Raw genomic sequence first — 25835 nt, 5'->3', positions numbered from 1 at the left:
CAGGCAGGCATTTAAAAACAAAGTTTAGAAGGCTGAATTGCCAATCCGTTACATTTTTGTAGTTTAAATTTGTGCATTTACCTGTTAGGTACTTCCAGCTTTTCAGTTTGGCTTGTTTTGGGGTCTTTTTTGTAATTGTTAATAAAACCAGGTTCAAACTCTAAGGTTTACTTTCATTAAGTTCTCCTTTCCACCTCCCCCCACCTCCATTTTCTGTCAGTAACAACAAAACCTGTGCAATAAGCACCATGAGGCTGTCCTGAAATTAGTACTAGTATACACCTATAACTTCATATGTTTGGCATATGCTGTATCAGATAGGACTGACATAGAAACAAATTCAAAAGCAAGTACTATAAATACACCGCATATAAATAAGCCATGTAAAGCCAATGCAGAACAATGAAGAAATTACATTATTAAAAGTTTTTATTTAGGTTTGGTCAGTACAGGTAAGATAATATTGGAGTCACAGAGCAATATGCATCAACAGGATACAACAGTTCTTAAAAACTGAGTAACTATGCACACAATTCATAAACATTCGGTCACCTAAGGAGAAAATGCACAGATGTATGGTGGGAAAAACTGTAATTAACACTGAAACTACTAGAGGACTCCCTCAGTAAGTCCATCTTTTTAGTGATAAAACTACTGTACTGGGCAAACTTGGCAGTCATAAACCCACAGCTATTATGACAAATCTTGAAGGTGGTGTTAAGTATAACAGTATGAGTAAGAATGCCCTTACACAGCACAGGTTCTAGATATACACAGATTTGTACAGACATCATTTATGTTATACTTTATGGAAATAATTTCCATTTCAACTTCACATTAACTCATATAAAAATAACTTGAGCTACACAAACGTCCTTTTAGCAACATTCAACGTAATTAACTGTTAAAATTTCCAAAGTGGCAGAGGTATTGAAGCAAAAAGAAACCCACAAAAAGGCAAAATTGTGACAAGTATGCACTAATTTAAACGGCTTCTGGACAGTATCCTCTCCCAATTTCAATGACACTGTATAAAAATTTTGCAGAAAAATGTTACAAAACTGAACCCTGCACATTTACACTGGAGTCCAAACCATTCTGGACATGACGAGAACCCACAGTTCTGTTACCTTTCATGCTCACTGTTTTCTCCTCTTGAGGATCATGATTGGAGTCTGTGTCATTTGAGTGGTGAGTGAGAGAGTTTTCACTGCCAGTGGGAGAGTCTACACTTTCATACCCAGTACTGAGCTGGTTTATGTAGCTACCACTTCCTCTACCAGTTCTATCTTCAGAGTGGTTGGACAGCTTATTACCATTCCCTGGAGAAGTTGGGAAGTCATCTTCCGTGCCGCTACCCTCCCTATAAAATCCAGGCCCAGACGTCCGCTGATGGGAGGAGCTGCCATTGCTTGGTCCGTTTGCCAGGCGGCTGCAGTCTTTGCCCACAGCCTCTCCCTGCTCTGTGGGCTCAGAGGATGGAGTCCTGCTGGTACCTGGGTTGGAGGCCTGGGACTGCTGCTGCTGGTACTGTGCCAACTGCTGGCGAGTCTCCTTCAACTGCTGCTGAAGAACTAGAATGGTACTCTGCATACCCTCTACCTCCTCATCAAGCTGGATGATGAAGTCATTCAATTCTATGTAAAGAAAACACATTTGTTGCAAACACTTAGTAGCCCATATATAGCTTGAATCTCAGACAAGAAATTAAAATCCCATAACTCATTATTTTATGCTGAAATTTTTCAGTGAACTATTTCTTAGCCATCAGGTATGCACTGGTTTTGATACTCTGCCTCTGAAGGAGAAAACGCTTAAAAATTGTGGTATCTACCTGTTTTCTATATTGCTATTCAAAATATGTGAGAAAAATTTAATTGCTGGGCAAGAATGGAAGGTATTTAGAAAAAAGCTCAATTACAATAATTAGTATTTTGCAAGTAAATCCTAATGCGTCTTTTGCTCAAGTATAAATCCCTAGCAGAAATACTGTAAAAGTGACCATGAACCACATCCATACGTAACAGATCTGAGTTACTGTCAAACCCTATTCAGTAGCCAAAAAAAAGGAATTATTTTTTTTATCGTATTTCGAGGAGGTTTCAATTCTTACTGTGCTTAATCCTTTAAATCCTTCAAGCGAGGACACGAAAAGACCTTACCAACAAGAGTGTTAACAACCTTCACAGGGTGTTTTAATATTTATGTATCAGAAAAAGGTTTTTACAATTAGGACTGCATTCTGGAACAAAACAAATTTCATCTCAAAACAGTATAAGAAACACTGACTCAGTCTTCAATCCAACTGCACCATCAGTATGACAGAGCAAATAAAATGCAAACTGCTTAATATTGTGAAAATAAAAAAAGTGTTCTTGCTGCTATGGAAAACAATCATTAGGAAAACTTATCACACAGGAATATCGATATCTTGATTCATGTATGGGGAAGAAGCAATTCAGTGCTGGAAATTACTACATAAAAGCAGCAGTCTTTAAAGAATGTCTACACTTGCTTCAATTACGTACTTGGTGAATTCTGCTGAAGTGCATTACCAAAACAGTAGTTACTATTCCCACAAAATGACATTATACAGTCATCTACCTTGAGAGTTCTAGCTATTTTATACTGTTACTTTCTCAAAGAGATGAAAATATGATCTATCCTTAAAAATGCAGGACATCCCAGATTTGATGCCGTTATCAAGTTTCTGGTATCTTACAAACTTCACATGTAAAACAAACAAAAAGATATTCAGGTCTATGTGATGTCTAGATAGGTTATATCCCCAAACTTCAGATAACCTACTCTAACATTGTATGAAGAGCCACTGACACTACAAAGAATTTGAGACTGAAGACTTTTAAACTTGCATTTTCCCCTCCATCTAAATTATGCAAGAGGTCAGAGTTTTTAGACAAATTCAATTTAGGTTTACAGTGTCGCAAAATTCAGACTGTAAACATGATGAGATTTTCATTCATCTGAGTTACCAAAGGGAAAAAAAAAACCCAACAGTTTTTCATATTCTTAGGCGTTGTTAAAAGTTGCCAATTTTTTAAAATAAATTCCAAATGAGTCAGTTAACAAGAAGCTTTCTGTTCTCAGTGCATGCCTAGGCTTTATGTAATGTTAACAGCCTTCATCTTGCCAATTCACCAGTAATGCGTGGAGTCTAAACATTCCCTATTAAATAGCAAGACTTACAGGACAAAAATCTTGATTTCAAACACCACATTACTGGAGCTGCGAATCCCACCAGCTCCCCCAAAGTTAAGGATTCTGTTTGTTTAACTAAGACTACCAGTTAATACTATTGTCATATTTTACTCAATATTACCCTTTCATACTGGCAAAGATGGTTTTGTATTATGTGTATCATCACAAAATTAAACTTGCAGAAGTGCAAGGCAACTTCTATTTTTGTTAAAAAAATCCCTTACCATCCTGACTGCTTTTAAGTTCCTCACTATATTTCTTCTGTAAAGCCAATTCTGCCTCAAGCTGTGCAATACGTCCTTGGGACAGCTGCCTTCCAAGCTCTTGATTCTCCTGGATAAGCATTCGACACTTCGCCATTAACTTTTTCCCTGTTTGGCTGCAAAGGAAAGAGCCATCTATCACAAAACAAATACAAAACCTTCAGTTATCTTCCTCAATCACAATTACAGACAAAAAGGAGATGCAATTTCTGCATGTCACAATTTAAGGAACATTATGCCTCAACATAATTGTCATAGCAGAAAGTCTCCCTATAGTTACCACATGCTGTTCCATCGCCAGTTGATCTTCTGTCGCTGTCCCACAAAGTGGAAGGCAAGTTTTATTACTGAAAATATGAATAAGCATATTGTACTTTTTCTGATACCAACATCTGGATTATCAATATGCACAATCTTGCATGTACTAATTCTTAAAGGAGTTACATATTTGATTAAAGATGTGCTTTGCAATTCAAAAGAGCAAGGATTGCACAGCAAATTATAAGCAAAATCATTCCCCATTTGCTGTACTAGTGAAATTTAGTAATTGAATTTGAATGAAGAAAAGGAAGTTGCTTGGGGGAAATAATAAATCTCATGTTCATTTTTCATACTGACATCCATTTTTCTTTAAGAGGTTTAAACATTCATTTGAATGCTGTCCAGGTACTCTTGTTTAAAAAACGAGATGTCTGTTTTTCAACTCAGCTTATATGTTTGACAGTCACATGCAGTGTCTGCTTCATGATTTCTATGGTCAGCATTTCTTAAGTACATCTTGTATGGTGAGGAGGAATGAAGATGTAGCTAAATGTTGGAAGGACATCAAGGAAAGGGTGTATATCTACTTCCTTTAAAATTACGTATTTCAGATCATAAGTAATGATCATTAGGCTGTTCAGTTTCTGAAGGAAATGTGGAACAGGTAGGAAAACTTACTTTGAACTGACAGGATTTCCTTTACTAAATTGGTAACATTACACATCTTTAATCTTCATGATAAAAATCTCATTGTAAAGCATTATAGGAAGTAGTATGCAAATTAATATATAGGCAATACAGCTGACTCCACAAAAGAAAAATTGAAGTCCTCTAGGACTCTTAGTCTGCCAAGTCAGGATAGCATCCCCAAACAGTTCTCCTTTTCATAGGCTCAGCACCACAATGAAGCTGTCATCTTTTCTATAGAAGTGTAAGCTCTGCCAAAACCCCCGAACTTGAACAGTTTTATTGTGAATTCAATAGCAAGACTTGCATTACTTTTCAAGACCAAGAAGGTCATTTAATTTTTTGTATGCTTTTAAACAAGTGACAAATACTGGAAAAAAAATTGAGAATTAAAAAAGTAGAACAGGACATTTCTGCTACAATCACAGCCACAGTTCTCTCCTGCAACCAAAATACCCAACCAGACAAATTTAAAACAGCAATTTCCTTAACTACCTTCTGACCACTCAAGCCTTAGACAACTTTTAAGTTCTGCCAACTCTGCCCCATTTAACATTTTTCAACTGACTTTCCCAAATCTTTCAGATGGGCTGCTCCACAAGGAATCTGGCTGTGTAAAGTCCTGGAGGCCTGAAACTCTGCTAAAGGCAGCAGCCTGTTTTCTTTCTTGATGTGATGTCCAATGCCAAGTCCTTGAAGTTTAAATTGTGCTGACCTAATACAGTCCAAGTCGCACATTTAAGATGCAAGTTTCCTTAGAGATGTTCATTCTGTGTAAAGCAGGACCACTTTGGAGATAACCAATGTGACAGATCCCAAAAGTTATTAGGCAGACATGATTTTTAGCCATTTGCAAATTCCTGTTACTGTATTCATCATCACTACAAGTAGAAAAAGTTTACAATGCTTAGAGTCATTTAATGCTTTTCTCTTCACAAACCAACATCAATTGCAGAATCAGCAAGTACCAGTTACCTTGGAATTGGGACAATTTTAGAATCCCATTAATATCTTCAAGTTAATTCCTGCCAAAATGTAAAATATTTATTACCTGTATAGAAATTTGCATAGTTACCTATAATGCTATTTCTTCCCATCAAAATTTTTCCAGATGTTCTGAGCTAGTAGAGAGTAACCCTTACAATTTACAAAAAAGACAACACATTCAAGAACATCAAATCCAGTAACTATTAAAATAATTCCTATTAACTGTAAAACTAAGTTCAGCATTGTTTTCACAAATCCTCTGGAACATACAGGCAACAAAACCTGTAAGAATGTAAGTGGTTAAATTTCAGAAGACTAGAGTTTGTTGTACTAGGTTTACTGCAAAATGACATTTCAACTAATTTTTATTCCAAGTTTATACTCCGCTTAATGATGGTTAAAATGGCTTAGCATAGCCATTCCTTTGATTACGTGCCCTTTTATTTCCCCCTCCAGACATCAGCAATGTTTATGCTGCACAGCCTTATCTACATTAAGGTCCAGAACTAACTCTGCTTAGGGCTGCAGTTAACTTGTTATCCACCCCAAGAACATCTGTTTAGGATGTGAATAGGACCACTGACTCTTTCAAAAACTAAGCCAGATGCCATGAAATGAGTAGTTGTGTACAAGGATGGGCAATTAATGCTATTAAGAAGGGGGGTGCAAGATGCAAAGAATGAGAAAAAACTACAAATATTTTACATGAGCCAATTTCTTTACCTTTCAAGAAGTAAAAACCAGTAAAATCTTAATCCAGTTAACAAAGACAGCCTCAATTATTTACCAGGCAATAACTCTAACTTTCTATATTCCAGCCACTGCATGTATGAATTATGCACATTCACACCACTGACTTAAAATTATATGATGCAAATTATGTATGATGCTACAGAAATAACGTTTTGACACTTGAGTTTGAAAGGAAGTCACAAGTTACTTGTCTCTCCTCAGTTGCACACACATTTAGAGCCTGAGGACTTTAGAAAACAACCAACCTGTATCTAAACGTATTAAATAATTTTCTCAACTCCAAGTTAGAAACAAGCAATGTGCATGGCATGTCTCTTTCAACACATTATAGTGAGCTTTACAAATGGCTTGGTAACACATTGACAATTTATTAATATAAGTCTTACCTCTGTTTTGATGCTAGATCATTAAAATCTTAGATACTGCTATAGCAAAATCATTCCGGATGTATCACTTTTAAAAAGGTAAAATTTTTCTGTGGATTTTTCTTTTGCTGTTAAGTCATTACTCATGCAAAAAAAAATAAACCTGCATAAGTATACTACTCTTTGATCCCGTATTAATCATCTGAAGCACAAACAGTTAAAGATACTTCCAAGTCAAAGTTATTAATGGCATCTTAATAAAAGTCATCAAAACAGTTAGAATACATCACCTTCTGTGACAGCTGAATGTATCTTTTTAATTTAAAAATGAATTTTTTAGGATCAGACTGAGTCATAAAACGTTGCCCAACTGTTTTGAAAAAATCAAAACCTCAGATTACTAAATAGAACTCTATTTGCTATGGGAAAAAACAAACACACAAATGCTACACCAAATCTACATTTTGCTTTACAGACCTCAGATGTGCACTCCCAACTGTCCCAGATTGCTACTCTTACAAGTAACTTGGGACAACAGAACAGAGGCATCAATAGAGTAGCAAAAACTCCTTCACTGATTCAACCAACAAAAATGCATGCATTTAAGGCTTTTTTGGTTTGTTAAAATACTGACTTCGTTTTCAGCGAACGAGACAATGCAGAAATGACAACCTGTTCAGTTCTCGTTCATCCCAGGAGTTTCACAATACAACAGTATAACCAGAAGTGTTCCTTGAACTCTATATTACAACTATTTCAAGGCACATTTTATAAAGAAGCACAATACAAAAAAACCCAGGCATACAACGGAATAAAAAACACCCCACCAACACTGAAGACAGTTGCCATCATGTGCCTTCTGTATTGGGCATTTGAGGTCAGTTCTTAGTATGAAGATCGAAAAATTCTCATTTCTGCATGAAAACATGCAGTGAAATTCTTATCACAACCAGTTTTTCTTATACATGCTAGTTGTGATCAAATATATATTGCTTCAAACAATTTTAAACCTGCTTTTAGATGGAACGTACATTTTCGTACAGTCCTAATTTTGAGGCGTCCACAGTATTACCAACCATCCAGAAAACAGTTCATTATTTAGCAACAGTGACTTAAGGCTGCATCAAGTGCTAGAGAGCCCAAAGGCTAAACAGGCAAATGTGTACACTACCACTGTTGTGATACCAAATAGCACTCTCATGGCTATTCAGAACTGGTTAGCAAGTAAACTCTTTAATGCAAAATTCACCTCATCAAGTTTTGACCCAGCAGTTCAGTGAACAAGCAGGAAGTCCACAGTCTTATTGGCAAAACTGACTTACAGTGTCTCTAAGTCACTAGGCTCAAGGTTAAGAGCGAAGCATATTCCACTTCTACATTTTACGGGAATTTTACATGTTCAATTCATGATTTATAAGCTCTAGGTTCTCTCTCCTCCAAACTGTCTGTAGACACAGTGTGCCACAGACTTAAGACTTCTGTTTCTCCCTCTATTTTCTTCAAATAGAACAATTTTGCAAATGTCTACATGTTCTAGAAAAGATTTTTTTTCGAAGATGGCCATTTCTTCAGAATAGTCCGACGCTGTCAGGCCTCTGAAGCAAAGGGGGAGAAAAAAGCTGAAACACAAGGTTCATCTGGTAAGTTTTACATTAAGCATTACAAGCTGGACAGTATAAGAATGTGGCTTTTGCCTCAAAACGTCTGAGTCTTGGTGTGGAAACGAGTACTTGGCTGTCCCACCATAGCATTCTCGTAGTGGGACTGTCAGGGAAGTCTTGACTGGGGAGTATTTGTTTTGTTTACCTATCAGGCGTAAATTTCCAGGCACTCAGTTCATTTTGGGCTTGTTCCAGTTTGTCTTTAGTCTGTTCCAGTTCACCTTTCATTTTTAGGAAAAACAAGTTGATGGCTGGGTCCACCATTGTTGATCGCAGTTGGGCAACACTAGGCTGCTGAACTTGCTTGAGGTACTGAATCTGATTCTGCATAAAATAAGAAAAAAAGGCTGTTATTAATACAATATTAAAGAAAAATTTTAAGTAATTTTGATACAAATAAGAATAGTCACTCCAAAGTTAACATCAAGATAGCTTGCCTTCTTTCACACTGTAACCCAAAAAACACAGGACAAAAATCACTTGTGCACTCCTTGCACCCCTGTTCATGTGCACGCTCACCCAAGCCCCCATCCTACCACCTGCCATGCTTAACCTTTCAAGGCAGATTCCTCTCCAGATCCCAGATCATTTTCTCCATGTCAATTTACATTTGTCAGAACAATATCTGGAGCATTAGAATGCTCCCTTTCTTTTGTATCTTCCTGCACTCTTTTTGGGGAACAAAGAGCATATGGAAAGAATTATCTGCTTAAAACAGACAGTTAATTCCCACTTAAGTCCAGCATAAGTTATTAAGGAACATTACAGCTAAAACTGACAAGAAATATTTACAAACAAGTAATAAAAAGGTTTTATGAACTTCTAAGGTTTTTTGCAACTGCAATAGTCACTTATGATGCAAAATTGTGTATTTTATAAACAACAAAATTTAGAAATATTGACAGCAATTAAAAGATTTTGTTCTCTTTCAATAACCACAAGCCAAAGGAGTTACAATTTTATGTGTTTAGAACCCAGACACTTGCAATAATCAAAATTTCAGAAGTAATAACTGAGAGGTTTTCTTTTAAATATAGTATTTATTAGTCAAAACTTGAATGTCTATAAATGGGATTAACTTTAGGTTTCTTAAATTCTCATCCCATCACAACAGACATTATCTTGAATTGTACTAGGCATACATGTTTAGAATCCTGCTAATCACCAATATCGCACCAACCTGCACAGAATGTGTTAATTCCTAAATTCAATTTATTATGCTCCCCATATCATACGCATTTCTTCATCAGCAAGAGGTGAACGGAGTTACCTGACATTAAAAGACATTAACTGAAAGTCAGGTGGTTTGCTTCCGGGGCAGACAGTCCTGCAACCAGACTTGAGAGCAACAGAGTTTCACTGACAAACCCTAAAGGGAAAGAGTCTCCCTGCACTCTTTGCTTTTACATGGGCCAACAGCACGGCCAGAAGCACTGACAGCTTAACTATGCTCCTGTACATGCAGTTACTCTGTTACGGGGTCTTTATATGACAGTGATGAAAAGAAAGTACAGAAGCCCTACATACGTTCAGTGTGCAGTAGCAACCTCAGTTACTTCTAAATTGAGTATAATGTGTTTTAATTTATATATTGTTAAGCAGCAAAAATTCCTGGATTTTATTTCAAGTACATAGTTTCAAAGGTACTGGAAGAACTGAAATATTTCCTTTGACACATTAATTTGGTATTATCGAAATAAAAATACTTAGCTACTTAAAAAAACCTAGAATCATCATACTTTAGACTTTAAATAGACAAACTTTTATGTATCCAGAAAGAAATATAAAGGGAATAAAGGACTGCATATAAATATTTTCAAGAAATAAAGCATTCAAGAACCCACATACAAACATTACCTAGAAACAAGAAGTCCAGATTAAGGTTATGCTAACATTTCTTGGAGGGCATTTTACCCCATGGGTCCTTTGCCTCACTGAATGCGCAATATGCTGCTCACTGAATAAAGATCAGTTTAATTCATTGTTATTGATGTGTATTTTCTAGCCACTCGATTCTTCTGCTGCTGAAGTATTTCAGCAACCTGTCAATTCTTTGTGATGGCTACAGCTAGTAGAGAGTGAAATGGACAACTTCACTGGCAACATATTTCAGAAATATAATCATGATACAGCAACACTGTTTTCAATCCATTTTTAAACAGGCATCACAAGGTAGGGGGGAGGGGGGGATAAGGCCATGTTCCTTGTCTTACTAAGGCCCAGATTCCTCCCTCTTCCACTGTAAATCTAAAAGCTGCAACAGATTCCTTGAATCACTAACACATAGAATTGCTGCCACTGCTCCTCAGTCATGCCAGAAATGCATTTAAACACTCCAGGGGACTCAACCAATGCTGCGCAATCCCAATCTCATTGGGATCTCTCCAGCTCACACTCCTGAGACCAGCAGATGGCACCTGCACAGGACTTCAGCTCAACCATCATTCCTGAAGCAGTCATGTAGAACAAATTTACTTAAGCTTAACAACCCTTGCTCATTCCATCCCCAAACTTAAAAGACCATTCTTTCCCTCCACTTTTTCCAACTCAAATTTTCTCAATCCCTTCACAAGTGCTTCCTCCAGCTGTAACTCCAGAGTTCTCATCTGTAAGGCTGTTCATCCATGAAGACCTAGCAACCTCCTCCCAAAATGACCTTTTCCCAAAGCAAGCCCAAATGTCTTCCCTTTTCTGCCTATTTCCTGATTACGTTTGTCTTCCTGCTTAGCCAGTCCAAACCTCACATTCTTGCTCCCTCTAACCACTTTCTGGTATGAGTCACCTCCCACTGATATTCAAGGTGGTAAGGGTTAGGGAGCAGGAGAGTTTGCCTGCAGTCAGGACCAACTTCAGGCTACAGCTGAACCTACAGGAACAGTCATGTCCAATGCCAGACCCCAGGGAATGCCCACTCTAATACCTGAAATGCCTACTGACTTCATATTCCCAAACATGAAAGCACACACAAGTTGGTGTTTTTCAAAAGCCCATCAGATGGACAAGCAGGGCTAATTTTCATGAACAGAATAAAAACCTTGGTATCAGCTTTCTCTCTGTTCCAACCCAAGGCAGGACAGCACTGCAAGCAGTCCATTTAGAGGACATCAGGCTGTGTGTTTTATTTGTGTGGATTTTTATCTTTTTGTTAAAGACAGACAGTAACATTTTCAATCCCCTAGTTCTCACATTCTTGGAAATAGTTGCATGCTTTCAGCTGAAATCATCCAAAGATAGCTACAAGGAACAGACTCTAAACATGAAGAATTTACAAAACAGATCACAGCTGCCTGAGAGAAAATGTAAGCAATCTAAGTAAGAAAAACTGTATATCCTTCTTATAAAGAACGAGTAGGAAGGAATAAAATGCAAAACTCAGAAGAGAAAAAGCACAACAGAGCAGTAACCTAAAGCACAAGAGTAAGGACTATCTCGTGCTACAGTCCAATTGCACCCACAGAAAGTTCCACCCATTGTTACCTGTTCCATAAAAACCGTATTTGAGCAACAAGTATTTCCAAATGTCTATCCACTTATTGACTTACAGTAACTGTGCAGTAGCCTGGGAGGAGGTTAAGGCCTTTCCCTGAAGTAGCATTAACTTTACCACCACCTCTGCCAGAAATAAAGCTTTATGTAGAAACCATAGCCAATACCTTACCCACACTTCCCTAAGAGCAGCAACCTCTTTTAGGTGGTTGTTCCTGCTGGAGGAAGGTAGCTCAAGGCTACTGCTGACAACAGGGCACACAAGATGTTAAACACCTGAACTTCAAGGCAGCCCTCAGTCACCCTAAAACTGTGGAGTAACTTTGCAGCACCTGTCACAGACTTTTACTAAGCTGCTGGCTCTGAAGAAATCCATATATTCTCCTGCTAGACTCAGCACAGAGCACAAGAGAGAACGGAGCTATGCGCTCCACTCCCATTTGTTTCTTCAAGAACAGCACTGATACAGCATAAGGGCAACGATTCTGCTACTGCTACTCCAACATGCACACCTACACTTTCAAGATGACAACTGGTGATTTTCATAAGCTAAAAACACAACAAAAAAGCTACTATTTTTAAAAAGGGTGAAAATTAAAACACCAAGATAGAGCTCACCACACCTTATTTTAAAACAGAGCAGGTGTATTTTAACAAGCAAGGTGTTCTACACAAGTAATCAGAAAACTCAGTCTTTGACAACTACTAGCAGTTGAATATGGTATGGTATTAAGTTTTTAACCATTTAAATTTGATAGCGGCAAGTTTGTAAGAATAAAATGTCCCAAAAACAAATCAGTAGTTTTCATGAAACTAAACACCATAGATGCTCAGTCTTTCTAATTAAAATGTGACAGGAAACACTGAAGGCTTACATATAAGTGTTACTGGTATATTTTACGTGTAAGTATGGATTATAAAAAATGTTAACTCTAATAAAAATATGAAAAAATTATTTTATGGATTAAAATTAGGCATGTCAAACAACAGCCCACGGTGAATAGTTTTTATTAAGTGATTTAGCAACCTACAGCTTAGCTTTGCATCTTATCCAACATGATCCTTCAGACCTTCTTGAAACCATGTGCATTTTTAAACTTGAAAATACTTAACAGTGACAATGCCTCCGTTATAGCTTTTACACCTCTTCTTCAAGGATGCATCTTCCTATTTCCATATACTATGGAGATTACAACCTTGGTGTTTGTTATTCTTGAGTCAAGAGCAGGAAAAGTATGAGCCACCCGAGTGTGTGGGCCTATGTCTGCTTTTTGTTTCTTTTTGGTAGGTTGTCACCCACCCTTTTTTCTTTTTTAAAATATACTGAAAATAAAAGCTCTTCAGAAGTTCTTCTGCACAGATGTTCTGGAAAGAGTATGCAGCTATAAACATCTAACAAAGTGCAGTCAAAAACCCCTATAGTCTTCATACTGTCAAACTCAAAACATTAAATACTTTAAAGTTTATAACTTCAAGGGATGAAGAAAGGTAAATACCATACACACGAATTTGGTTTTGGTGAAAAACATACATTTCTTTTTATTTATTTTTAGTATTTATTGGTTTAGCTATATGCCCAGGGAGGTGATCCCTCCACTCCACCTGGCACTGGTGAGATATGTGGGGTACTGGGTCCAGATCTGGACTCCCCAGTACAAGAGAGATGCAGACATATCAGGGTGAGGCCAATGAAGGGTTGTGAAGATGATTAAGGGGCTGGAGGATGTGACACAAGCAGAGACTGAGAGTGTTAGGGCTGCTCAACCTGGAGAAGAGAAGGCTCTGGGGATGTTATCAATGTGCATAAATACCTGACGGGGAGTAAAGGAGGCAAAGCCAGTGGCGCTCACTTGAAAGCACAGGTGATAAGAACAAACTGAAATACGGCAAGTCCCACTTAAACATAAGGAAACACATTCTGCTGTGCCAGTGGTTCAGCACTGGCACAGGTCACCAAAGAATTCTGGAGTGTTCATTTTAGGAGATGCTTAAAAGCCAATAGTGCATAGTCCTGAGTAACCTGGTCCAACTAACCCTGTTGTGAACAGGCAGGCTGGACTAAAACTCCAAGTCTCTTCCAACCTCAGTGATTCTGGGCTTCGTTTTTTGCCACTGCAAAGTTTAATCCCCTCTTTTTTTTCCCCCCCTGTTTAAAGCACTACTTACTGTGAACTAAGTGATCTTATGGTCTTAAGAGCAATGAAAGCACTGTGTACAGAGTTCAGTCACACTACTATACCTGACAGCTCTGAAAACCTTCAGGCAAAAAAGAAAGGAAGACTTAAAAAAGCAAAGGAAAGTTATAATACTAGTTATTAGTTTTGCACAGAGCTTGTATTTTTCTTAAGAGAAGCTCTGAAGAGTGTATTACTGAAACTAGCAATAAGCTTTTTACAATCCTCTCAGAAACTGCCAGCTTCAAGGAGAATGAAAATTATGTTAAGGTAATCCAAAATGAGATAGCTTCAAGAAACCAAGGCTAAACACAAATGAAAAAGTCACAGAACATGGCCAGAAATAAAGGAGAGAGAAACAAAGATCAACAAAAAATGTATTTAGAACATTAGACATTAAGCAGAGCTGCCAAATTTCAAAAGAACTTTGAACAAGTCAGTAGCAACTTCACCTATCCAGCCAAACAGAGGCTTACAAATACCTTGTTATCCAAAGGCAACATAAATATCAGCCTAAAACCCCCTAAATGAAACCAAATAAACTCAATCACATCCTTACATTTTAATTTCTTCCTGACTCTAATGATACTCAGAAGTAACATTTCTGTAGATATGCACAGTAGATAAATGCTAAAGGAGAGTAAGCATGGCACATGCAAGAATTAGCTTGAAGTAAAAGCCCTTCCAACCACAAATGCTGCTGAAAATCAACATAAATAACTAATATTAGAAAACCCCCACACTTTAAGAAGTGATTTTTACTAACTCGATAAAAGCTAAAGTACCCTGCCATTTCTTTAAACACAGAAAATGTGATGCTGTAGATCCACAAAAAACATAGCACACAGTACTGGCTCAAAAGCTGATACTCCTGCAACAGGAATATCACACTCATCCTTTCTAAATACTTACAGTACACTCTTGCATCTCCTGTTCCTTAGTTGCCAGCCTCATCACCAGAATGTTTTCTCTTCGGGCAGACTCCTGCTGTTGCTGTTTCAACTTCTCTTCAGATTCTCTCAACCCCGTCACATCATTAGCTAATACAAGCAACAACACACAAAGCATGTTTTATACTACCCTCTCATAGAAAGTTTTTAAAAGACAGCTAAAAGAATCTGAAGACCAAATTCATAAACAGAAGTCATAAACAGCTATTCTTTTTGCAGTCATGTTTATAACTAGCATAAACAAAAACCAATACATCATTAAGTACTACAAAAACTTGACAACAGGCGGCTTTAAATCCATACCCCTGGTCCTTCTTTAAGACTTACTAGAATTTTGAAGATGTTTCCATGTTTATATAGGAAATAACTTTTAAACTGCTAGCTTAACCAACTATTATTACAATCTGCAGTCTGAAACTTGGGAAGGTGGAACTGCCCAGGTATGTGTAAGAAGAGTTGAGGCCAGGGTGTGGGAGGAGGAAAGTCTGTACTCTGGCAAAAACCAATCTACTGTAAAACAGGGCTGTTTATGGAAATCCTCAAACTGGTCTCAACACTCCATGAGCAAACAGTAAGACATTCAAGAACATTCTGTCACAACTAGACTTCTGATCCATAAACATTTATGAAAACTTATATATGAAATATGAGAGAAGGCAGCACATTTCCAAATTACTCAAAAACATATGCAAGCAACCCAATACCAACTGTATACATTCACTCTGCTACTTGTCATGTATAAAAGAATGAAAAATTTGAATAGTTTAGATTTTCATTTTTTTCCAATTCCTTGAGAATAATCAGCTGCAAATATAACCTGAACATCACAAATTGCTTCAGAACAATGATTTCTAAATAATTCTTTGCAGATAATTCATTAACACTGACTACTATGGCTTGTGTTGTTTCCAAAATCAAGAAACTGGGAATGTTGAAACAACTTATTTATCTATGTTTAGACAGTTTGAAACGTGAATGGAATCACCTGCTTCTATTTGCTATATTTTAGTCTCTCCAAAACTCAAAACATCATGAGACAGCACTAGAAGGATGTAACAACAGCAAAAGAGAGGATATCCATCCAGACTGACAAAAAAACCCCTTCAAACTCAGTGGTACTACAACTTCAAGTATTTAGACTGAAGAGGTGAGTGGAAAACAGGAAAACACTCCATCTCTAGCTGCCAACAAAGCTTTTAAAAGTGACTTAGGACTGGTTGTTCAGTCACTCCCAAAATGTATTCATATTTTCTCATTTCGGAGTAGGATGTTTTTCCCATATTATCTTCCAAAAGACCAAGTTTTAAAGACCATGTAAGAATGATCAAATATTACTTGCGGACTCATTTTAGACATTTACTTCTAAACACTATTTCCCCTCCAAGTCTTACAATCCCGTAGGACTACTAAAGGCACAGATATTCTTGGGAGTATTTTGGTAGATAAAGTTTCCTTTTCTAACGGTAAAGTTCTGAAAGTACACCTATTTATGGGGTTATGCTTTGAAGCTTTTCCCTGGCCAGCAGTCTGAGTCCTATAGATGCAAAAATAAGACTTTTTAGATGGTGTGATAAATTTGCAACTGGAAAAGAAGTTGATAAGAAAGCTGGGAGAGGCTGAAAACGTACAGTAGAAAAAACAGGGGCTATTTTCCTGACAAGTAACTGACATAATACATTATTATCTCTTATTTCTAGCACTTTTAGAAAGCACAGATACTACTTGATCACTCTGCTTTATACATTCAGATAGCTGGGTTTCAAAATGATACAAGTTAACTTACAATTAAGGTCTGTGTACTTGCCCTCCAGAGCTTGCACATACGCTTCATACTGTTTCCACCTGTTGCAGATGTAAAAAGAAAAAAAAAGAATTTTCTGAAGCTCAGTTTATAAAATCAAGGCATCTCATCCTAAGCTTTCAGAGTACACACTGATAACATAATCAGAAAATGTCAAGAGAGAATTACAGAATTGCACAGAAGACAATTCTAGTTTTAAAAAAGGGGCTTTTAATCGTGGAAATAGTTAAATCTGCTTTGTATCTCAGAAGAATAAAACAGTAGCCGTGCATTACAACACTTAAAACTCACATCTTAAAAATTAGTAATTTAGACAAACACTGGAATCAAACACTAATTACTTTGTTATTTTTGTAAAGTACCCTATATATATATATATATATCCTATTCTCATAGAATAATTCAAACAAAATTCTGTAATAAAGTGTGATAAAAATACAAGATTAACTATGTTACCAAGTGAACAAGACAAGCAAAACTGTATTATAACACTAGAAATGGTGGTCTAGGTTAGGCAGTTTTATCAGCTCATTCAGGTTAAGACCATTCTCTGATTATATTCATCATCCATAAGCCAAACAGTTCAATAACTCTTTGAAAGCATGTTATTTAGGCAATTCATCTGCAGCCAAAAAACATCACTTAAAAACAGCATTTCATACAAACCATCAAATCAGTAGCAAATAAAGTCTGCCATAAAGTTTAGCATGGAATGCTTTATGAAAAAAGTTCACAGCATGGTGGTTTGGGATTTTTAAGTAGTACTCTGCACTTAACTATGTGTGCTCTTCTTGATGGTACAACTGCACATTATAAAGCAAATTCATCTACTAACTTACCACTACAGAAGAAGGTGTCTGTTCCCTCCTCCCCATCACCTTCTCTCCCTGACACGCATTTTATGCCAGACTCATCATAACTGCTCTATTTTAAGTCTCTAACCTACATCACTACCTCAACTGAAACTGTAAAATCTACCTCTAGGTAATTTTGACCATTTAGTGAATTCAAACAGCTCATTGAAGGGTCTAAAAAGCATCAGAGATCTGTAACAGAAAGCAAGATCACACCACTGGGAAAAAGAAGCATGTAGTATCTTCCTTCAAGCAACAACAAAATTTTACATCTCTTCAGCTGAACATGAAAACAGCATGAATGAACTCTCAAGCTCTGTAAGAGAGCAGTATTTCTACTTAACCCTTAAACTAACCTCTCTGCTCTAAGAAGTTTCACCATTTGACCATTAAAAATTCTGTTTGTTCAGGAGATTTCAATCTCCCAAAAGTAAAACTGAAATGGTCTACTAAACAGCAAACCTAGTAAGAATAACCTAGTTTTACATTTAAAAATTACATGCAATAAAACAATTGGTCTTCAAATACGCAGGACTACTTGACTTTTAAGTTACACCTCCACAGCCCAAAACCAGTAATTCTACCAAAATTGTGACACTCCCACACTCCTGTAACATACAGAGCAAGTGAAATGAGGACCTGAAACACAAGTTATGTAGACATGACAGACCTCTACCTGAAAAAAAAAAAGAAAAAGAACCCCCCAAATAACCACCCACAAACAAATCATGCAGCCTACGGTGGCCAAGAATGCTATAGATAACACCTCTAAGTCACCTCTCAACAACTGCTAGCATTTAGGCAAGAACTAAACTCCTGGAAAAGAAAGCCTAGATGGCACTAGGCCATGTCATGGATTTGAAGTCATATGCCCACCAACTCTTCTAGAAAACGTTAACTACTCAGATGTGGTATTTTGTCAAAAACCTGGTGAAGACTCTTGCAGTTCAAGCAACTTGTATCGGGTCTGGCTGAGACGGAGTTAATTTTCCCCAGAGCAGCCTTCACTGTGCTGTGCTTTGCACTGGTAGCTGGAATGGTGTTGGTAACAGATCAGTGTTTCACCCACTGCTAGGAAGTGCTCACACTTCATCAAGGCACATTCTCCAACATTCCCCCCTCACCAGTAGGCTGGGAATGAGCAAGATCTTGGGAGGGAACACAGCTAGACCCTTGACCTCCTTGCCCCGGATTATGCCTTCCAGTACACCTGTAGAAGACTAAGGCTCATCAGTGAATCTGAGTGGGGGAAGAATGACAAAGGCTAAAAGCCAGCTTTTTTTCTCCCATCAGTTTGCTTTCCACTCAATATGGTAGTTTATGTCCATAATCTGATGGTTCAAAATTAATAACCTGAAGAGCTTCACTGAAGTGCTACTTGGAAAGGCACTCAAGAACACAGACAGCAGAACTGGGAGGACACTCCTGAATCTATTCTACATTCAAGGGATCACAGTCTCACAAGAACTGGAAGGTAACTGAGCAGCATTACGTCAGTTGCTTAATTCCCTTCGTTCTCTAACAATATTAAGCAGATTTTATAAAGGTAATTTGAAGCTATGAAGTCCTAAATACTTTTTCTTGAAGCACCCATTTTTTATGCTGCACTTTGGGGTTCACAGCAAATGACAAGTAGTTGGGAGTTGAGACACACACTGCACTCAGGCCATTCCAAAAAGGACTGGCTCTAAGTCCCTGTTCACTGAAGTTCACTAAAAACACTGTATTTCCTCAGAAATGCTTGTGCATATCTGAGTGCTTCAGTGTTTTACCAGCTAAACAATCAGGGCAATACTGATCAGATTTTTAGCTATGATCCACAGAGTATTTTTTTACTGCATTCCTGGCTCTTCTTTCTCTCAGAAGCTCCTACAGTCAAGGTAAGTAACTACTGCATTGAAGAGGGGAAAGATTAAGATGAGTTCACAGCCATGAGACAAGCAGAAACTCAAGGTCAGATCTAAAGTCTCTCTGTTGGGTCCTGCCCATGTTCAGTCAACAAAAGTTAAAATGAGCAAAACTAAATTATGTACTTCATAGAAAAGAACAGTAAAACTGGGACTCATGGCACAGAAACTGACCAAAAAAAAAGAGAATCTTTTCTACATACGTATTTCATCACTGCAATTGTACAGCAATGGTGACTTACTACCTAAAAGGCCAAAAGGTGATGACACACGTCCATCTTAAAAAGCATTTGCCTCACCAAAGCATGGACCAGAAAAATACATTCCAAGTCTCAAGACAATCTAGTGATCAGCACATGCTTTCCTAAGTCTCAAAGCAGTAGAAATGACATTGATTAAAATACATGTGTAATAATAGTATTTTATTCCAGCCTACAGATGAAGCCAGCAGTTAGTGTAATAATTGCTAGTTTTATGTGAAATCACAATTAGAGGTGAACTTACTAGAGACACATAATTCACCCCCCCATAGAAAAAAACCCCCAGTGTTTGAAAGACTGATCAATGCAAACTAATGAAATGGACATGATCAAAACAGAATTTAAATTTCAATTTCTGGGTATACTGAACAGTCATTCTCCTTAAATTCATCAAGTGCCCTTTTTGAAAGCATGTTAGTTTTTCTACACACTAAGATGATGATTCAATAGTAACATTGCTGTCGTTAGCAAATTCCCTTCTGCCTCCTTGTTAACACAGGTGAGCTGCTGACATACTTTACCTCCTTGGGTGTATTCCATCACATTCTCTCTTGAATATATGTTGGAAATTCATCTCTTCTACAGCATCAACTAATCATTGCAGTTATAGAAACTGATTACAACTGGCAGCCTTTTTGTGTTTTCACACTATCAGTCAGAGAGCAAGTGGCACAGAATCTATGCTCTGGTACCTTTCACATGAATTTTACTGCAGGAAGTAAGGGCACGGCTTTGAAGACTTAGGAGTTTACTACTGCCAGAGATAATCTTGAGGACAGAAATTTCTACAAAAAGGATCACAAGGCCAAAACCACTTATCGAAGAAGCATTTTTTTCTTACTGTTTAAATAAATTCTTCTTTACTACCCAAAAGACTGGATACCCAGAGGAAGACAGAAACCAGTTTAAGCATGTAGAGCCAGACTGTGTTTACTCCCTGGAAAAAACTGTCACCCCAAAAGTAGCTGGCAGGATAGTTTACCCAGAAGGGAGAGTAGCTGATCACCATGTACATTAAGTGTTGCATATGTAACCCTGTGTTTCTACACAATTTAGTCTTTGTTCTATGAAACAGCAAAATTTACCTTGAGACCCTCATAATGCTAATAACTCAGCATACAAAAAGCCAAGAAATAATGTTTACCAAAATGCACAGACTACTCCAGCAGATGAACAGATGCCCCACAGATGGTTAGTTTGGATAGCTCCTGGTTTACAAATCAGAAAGTTCAGGCATACACAGACAAGCAGCTTGGGACGGTTTCTTTAAGCAGGTGGTCTGGGCAACAGGATTCCCTATAATTGCTTTTGTGGTGACATTTAAGCTTTCTAAAACATGAAAAAGATGGCCAGGCTCTTCCTTATGAAAGTTCTAGGTGATGAAAACTCTTTTTAACATTTTTCTGTTAATATTTGAACATGCTGAGAAGACAATTGAATGGACTGAGAAAGTGCAAAACATACTGGAGAAGTAGAGAGTTGACATTTTTCTGATGTTTAAAGTAACTTGTGATCTAGCAAGGAATCTAAGCAATCATATCTTCTGTAGCTACAAGTAAGAAAAAAACCCCACTCCTACTCATGTTTTACAAAATGCTACTAAGGATTTTGCCTCTTGGGAAAAAGTGTTCCCCCCCCAAACTACAAATAAAAATACTTGAGGCAAGAGAACCACTTTACAAAAGAAATGTATCATGAAACATGTAAAAGTTTTTCAGAACAGGATGCTAAAAGACAACAGAAGAGTAAATTCACACATCTTCCACTGAAAGTTCACTAAAATGTTGAGAAGGAAAAAAACACTTTTTACGTTACCTTAGAATAAGCTCATCTCTAGGTAAAACCTTAAAATCTGCTTCACTAAGGCGAACCTATGAAGCAAAACAAAAGCATAACTTATCAAGCTGTCATGATTACCTGGAAGGGTGAAGTCACAAGTAATTTTACGCATACCTTCTTTGGGAGAGGTTCTTCATTCGTCATTGTGAACTCTGAAGGGAGAGGAAAAAAAAAAAGGAATTTTATTTAGTGTAGTTTCTAGTGTACATGGAACACTGAAACAGAATCTTGTACTTCTAGCCCTAATTTTTTTAATTTGCAGTATTACACCACTGAAATATTGATTCCACACAATGCAGCAGCAGAGTACAAAACAACAAGTTTGCTCCTGTAATCTAGATATAGTCAGATGCATTTTTTCTAAAAGTTAATTAAAACTTTCTATTTATGTCTAAAAAGCCAATCAGTAATCAATTCTTCCTATTTAACTGATCAAAACCTCCCAACTTTGTATCAAACTGACACGTAGTATATGTCTACATCTACATAACACTGTATTTTACACAGCAGAGGATAATCAGGGTCTGAGGAAAGCGATTTATACTACTCCTCCTCCTCTTTGGAATAAAAGAGAGTAATTTGTGAACATTACACGTTCTTGCAAGTACTTACACGCTAAGATTCTAATAAGCAGGAAGTATTGTTATTTTAAAACCCATGTAAATATTTTCAGGAAAAGATGCAAAATAAATGGCTTAGATAGATCATCAAACTGAGTTCTTCTAGTGCATACAGAGCACAACAGGACTGCATTCTGCTAGGTTAAATATTCACACTGCCTTGAGTTATATGCCTCCTTATCTCAAAAAGCAATAGACAGTATTTTCTAGAACTATGATTATGTAAAATACACGGAGTTCATAAATCTTACAGGCATTTAAGTAATAATGAGTGCAAGGTTTCCTAGAGGCATGCATCTTTGCAATATGCTTTCCAGTGGAAAAGTTGCACATAATTTTAACAGTTGACAAGCATATAAAGCTGCACATGTACCAGGGAAAGGATATGTCAACTCCTTGGTTGTGAACACTTAGCTTCCAAGGAACAATGCTCTTAAGTAGGAGATATTTTATTTTCTCAATGATTTTTATGGATTACCTTAGTATTTTCAGAATGACTCAATGAACTAATTTAACTTTTCCAAATCCTAAAACTGTTGGTCAGTAAGACGAACAAATACATTCTAGCAAAGTAGAGCCTTTTCCATCTACACTAACTGACACCACTGACAACTACACAGCACCCTACCAAACAAAGTCCTGGTTAACAACAAACAAAACAACCAACACTCACTCCCTTCCTGTAATAAATGCTGACATTAGAACCCACAGAAAGAAAACATTCAGTAGAAGCATCTCACTAATGAATGGCAGCTTCCTGCTGCTAGGTTTAGTAACACGCAGGCACATAAATGCTTCCCTAAACTTGGAGGTCCCCCCCACTCCCACCCCCTTCCCTCCCACTCACAAGAAGTTACTCAAGCATTTTACTTGAACTTCTGCATGCAGCTCATTATTTGAGACTGTTTTACCAAAAACATACCTTAAATGCAAAATACAAGTGTAACAGACTACTGATACAAATTGCCAGTGCCCAACTCAGCCATTCAGAGTAACTTGAGAGTACACAGGGAATGCTTGTGACCCCTGTATTTAGGCTGCCACCTCTCCCACAGTAATTTTCCTAAAGATTTTTAGAAATTTGAACTCCTTTGGAGTTTGGAAGTAGTCTTGAAGATCTCAGCTAGTGTTAAGTTTCTTACAGAGAGAAACATGCTCTTCAGATGTCCCACACAACTACAGCTAGCTCTGATTAAATGGTGCACACATTACATCAAGTCATTACGTGCGTGTTCCTCAAAAAAGTACCAGAAGCACACAAATATCAAAATATGTGAATTTGCCCAAAGACTTAGCTTGTAAATCCTGCTGCAGCATACAGCAATTACAAACATATGACGGCTGTCACAATCATGACTACAAGAATCAAAGGCTGATGTTTCATCCAAAGGTAGTCAACCTTGCATCTCCAGACCTGACACAAAATTCCAGCACCAGACCAGGCTACTCTAACCTCTACACCCAGCACATCACCATTTACAAAACCACCTTTTGCTTTCAGACAAGAGCACAAAAGTGAAGGCTGAAGTTATGGGCCACTGCATTAGAAGTTACTGTCTTACTGCCACCTGTTATTATGTGCCATGATAGAACCACACACTAAAAAATAAACACACACTAGTGAAAAATGTTCTGTAGGTTATTCTGGAAAAGTTAGGTTACTATTATCTACAGATAAACACTTAGTGCTCTTTCCACACATACGAATTTCAACTCACTACTGCCCTACAAAAGCCTTTTGGGAACCTGGAGTAACTTACCAGAAGCTTAGACATTTACTACTGCTGTATCCCTGCTATCATTGTGCTCCATGTTTCTCAGAAACATTAGCAGCGCTAGGCTGGCTACAGCAACCGTCACGGTGATTTGCCTTAGTTTTCAGTTAACGACCAGGTGAATCTGTATGCTACCGACCACAACAGTGCAACTGAAATGTTCATTCTTTGAATTTAATACAGTAACTTCTCAAGCACTGTGCATCGAGAGATGCTTCTTATCACACGGCTCTCCTCTAAAAGAGATCATCTCTCTCCTACCCATATCAGAAATATCTTGCAAGAACATGATGAAGTGTTACTTTCCACAATAAAAAGAATCAATGTAAACAACATTCCTGCATAACTGACTGGAATTAACACGATTTTATTCTGTGATTTATATTATGAACAGCTTAACTGTACTATCCTAACTAAGCACTTTCATGATTTTGCAGAGACAGTGGCTGCCACACACCACTCCTGCATTTCTGCTCCTGGCGACAAGCAACATAAAACCATACTCCATACTTAGAGCAACACTGTCACAGGCACTGAAAGAATTTTTATGAAATCTCAGTGGTTTAGGCTTTTATGGCAGTTTCAATTAAAAGAGATGTGAAATGGGGAAAGCGCATTAATTTTAGTAACTCTGGTAGAAGCCCGCACACCTTTTCCTACAAGGTTTATAAAACACAGGATTTAAAAACTTCTTAAAAAACCTCAGTGAACAAAAATACTTAAATAATATCAGGTAAGAGGCCTTACTAGTTATGCCCAAACTGAGTCATTTTAATGGCAAGAAAAAATAGTTTCATGGGGAAAACCCCAGCATGGGCTCCCAGCTCCCAAAGCACGTACGTGTGTGCACATATATACACACGTATAATTTAGAGAATCACAGAATCGTTAGGGTTGGAAGGCACCTCTGGGGATTACACAGTCCAACACCACCCCCTCCGCCAAGGCAAGATCACCTAGAGCAGGTGACGCAGGAACATGTCCAGGTGGGTGCTGATTGTCTCCAGAGGGAGACCCCATGACATCCCTGGGCAGCCTGTTCCAGTGCCCTGCCACCCTCAACGTAAAGAAGTTCTTCTCATGTTGAGGTGAAACTTCTTGTGTTTTAATCTATGGTCACTGCCCCTCGTCCTGTCCCTGGGTACCACTGAAGAGTCTGGCACCATTCACCTAGCACCCACCTTTAAGATATTTGTATGTATTGATGAGATCCCCTCTCAGTCTTCTCTTTTCTAGAGAAAACAGGCCCAGCTACCGCAGTCTCTTCTCACAACACAAATGTTCCAGACCCCACATAGTCTTTGTGGCCCTCCCCTGAAGCCCCTCCAGCACCTCCTTGTCTTTCTTGTACAGAGGAGCCTTTTGATGTCTAAAAAGAAAAGCTTCACAGTAGCACCGTAACTGGTCAGCCCTCACACTCGCCTCAGCAACCGCGGAGGTGCCGCCGCCCCCCCCCCCCCCCGCTCCCGCGGGGCGCAGCCGCAGGTGTTTGACAGACCCAGCTGCTGTGGCCGCCCCCCAGCCCAAGCAATGCCCGCCCCGCCGCCCTCGCTCCTCTCCAACAAGGGAAGCGACAAGCGCGGCTCCCGGGGGCGCGCCGGCAGCCCAAGGCAGGGGGAGGAGGATCCCGGTCGCGCAGCCAGGCCAGGCTTCGGGCCCTCGCACAAAATGGCTCTAAGTGCTTCCGCTCCTCCCCCCCGCGCCCGAGGTGAGGGATGGAAGCGCCGCTGGGGTTCGGCATCCCGGGACCGCGAGCTGCCCGGTCCGTATGTCCCGCCGGGGCGGAGCGCCCGCACGGCCACTCACCTCCCGCCCGCGGCGCGGAGGCCCCGCGCCCCTCGCACGCCGCTCGCCTGGGCCGCACTCCTCCTCACATCGAGCGGGGGCGAAACGCCGCCACCTCCGCGCCTGCCGCCACCAGCTCCGCGGGCGCCGCTGCTGCCGCCGCTACCACCAGCTCCGCGGCCGAGACC

The 25835-nt window shown here is 38.6% G+C and overlaps 1 protein-coding gene across 2 annotated transcripts; it reads right to left on the bottom strand.

The window, feature by feature from the left end:
- Nucleotides 1-411: 411 nt before the first annotated feature.
- LOC125322856 (WT1 associated protein) lies at nucleotides 412-25835 on the bottom strand. 2 transcript variants are annotated; one of them, XM_048297140.1, is made up of 8 exons: nucleotides 25669-25835; nucleotides 21582-21619; nucleotides 21444-21499; nucleotides 16590-16648; nucleotides 14769-14896; nucleotides 8342-8520; nucleotides 3444-3598; nucleotides 412-1637 (listed from the first exon to the last, which is right to left on the bottom strand). In XM_048297140.1, the coding sequence occupies exons 2-8, from the start codon at nucleotides 21609-21611 to the stop codon at nucleotides 1054-1056; spliced, it is 1191 nt and encodes a 396-aa protein (XP_048153097.1). In that variant the 5' UTR covers nucleotides 21612-21619; nucleotides 25669-25835; the 3' UTR covers nucleotides 412-1053. The 2 variants fall into 2 exon arrangements, with proteins under 2 accessions (XP_048153097.1, XP_048153098.1); XM_048297141.1 differs by lacking the exons at nucleotides 8342-8520; nucleotides 14769-14896; nucleotides 16590-16648; ... (1 more) ...; nucleotides 21582-21619; nucleotides 25669-25835 and adding an exon at nucleotides 3763-6550.

This window comes from Corvus hawaiiensis, chromosome 3 (genome assembly GCF_020740725.1).
Source record: "Corvus hawaiiensis isolate bCorHaw1 chromosome 3, bCorHaw1.pri.cur, whole genome shotgun sequence".
Classification (NCBI taxonomy): domain Eukaryota; kingdom Metazoa; phylum Chordata; class Aves; order Passeriformes; family Corvidae; genus Corvus; species Corvus hawaiiensis.
The sequence above is the reverse complement of the archived record's forward strand: the minus strand, read 5'-3'. Positions and strand labels throughout refer to the sequence as shown.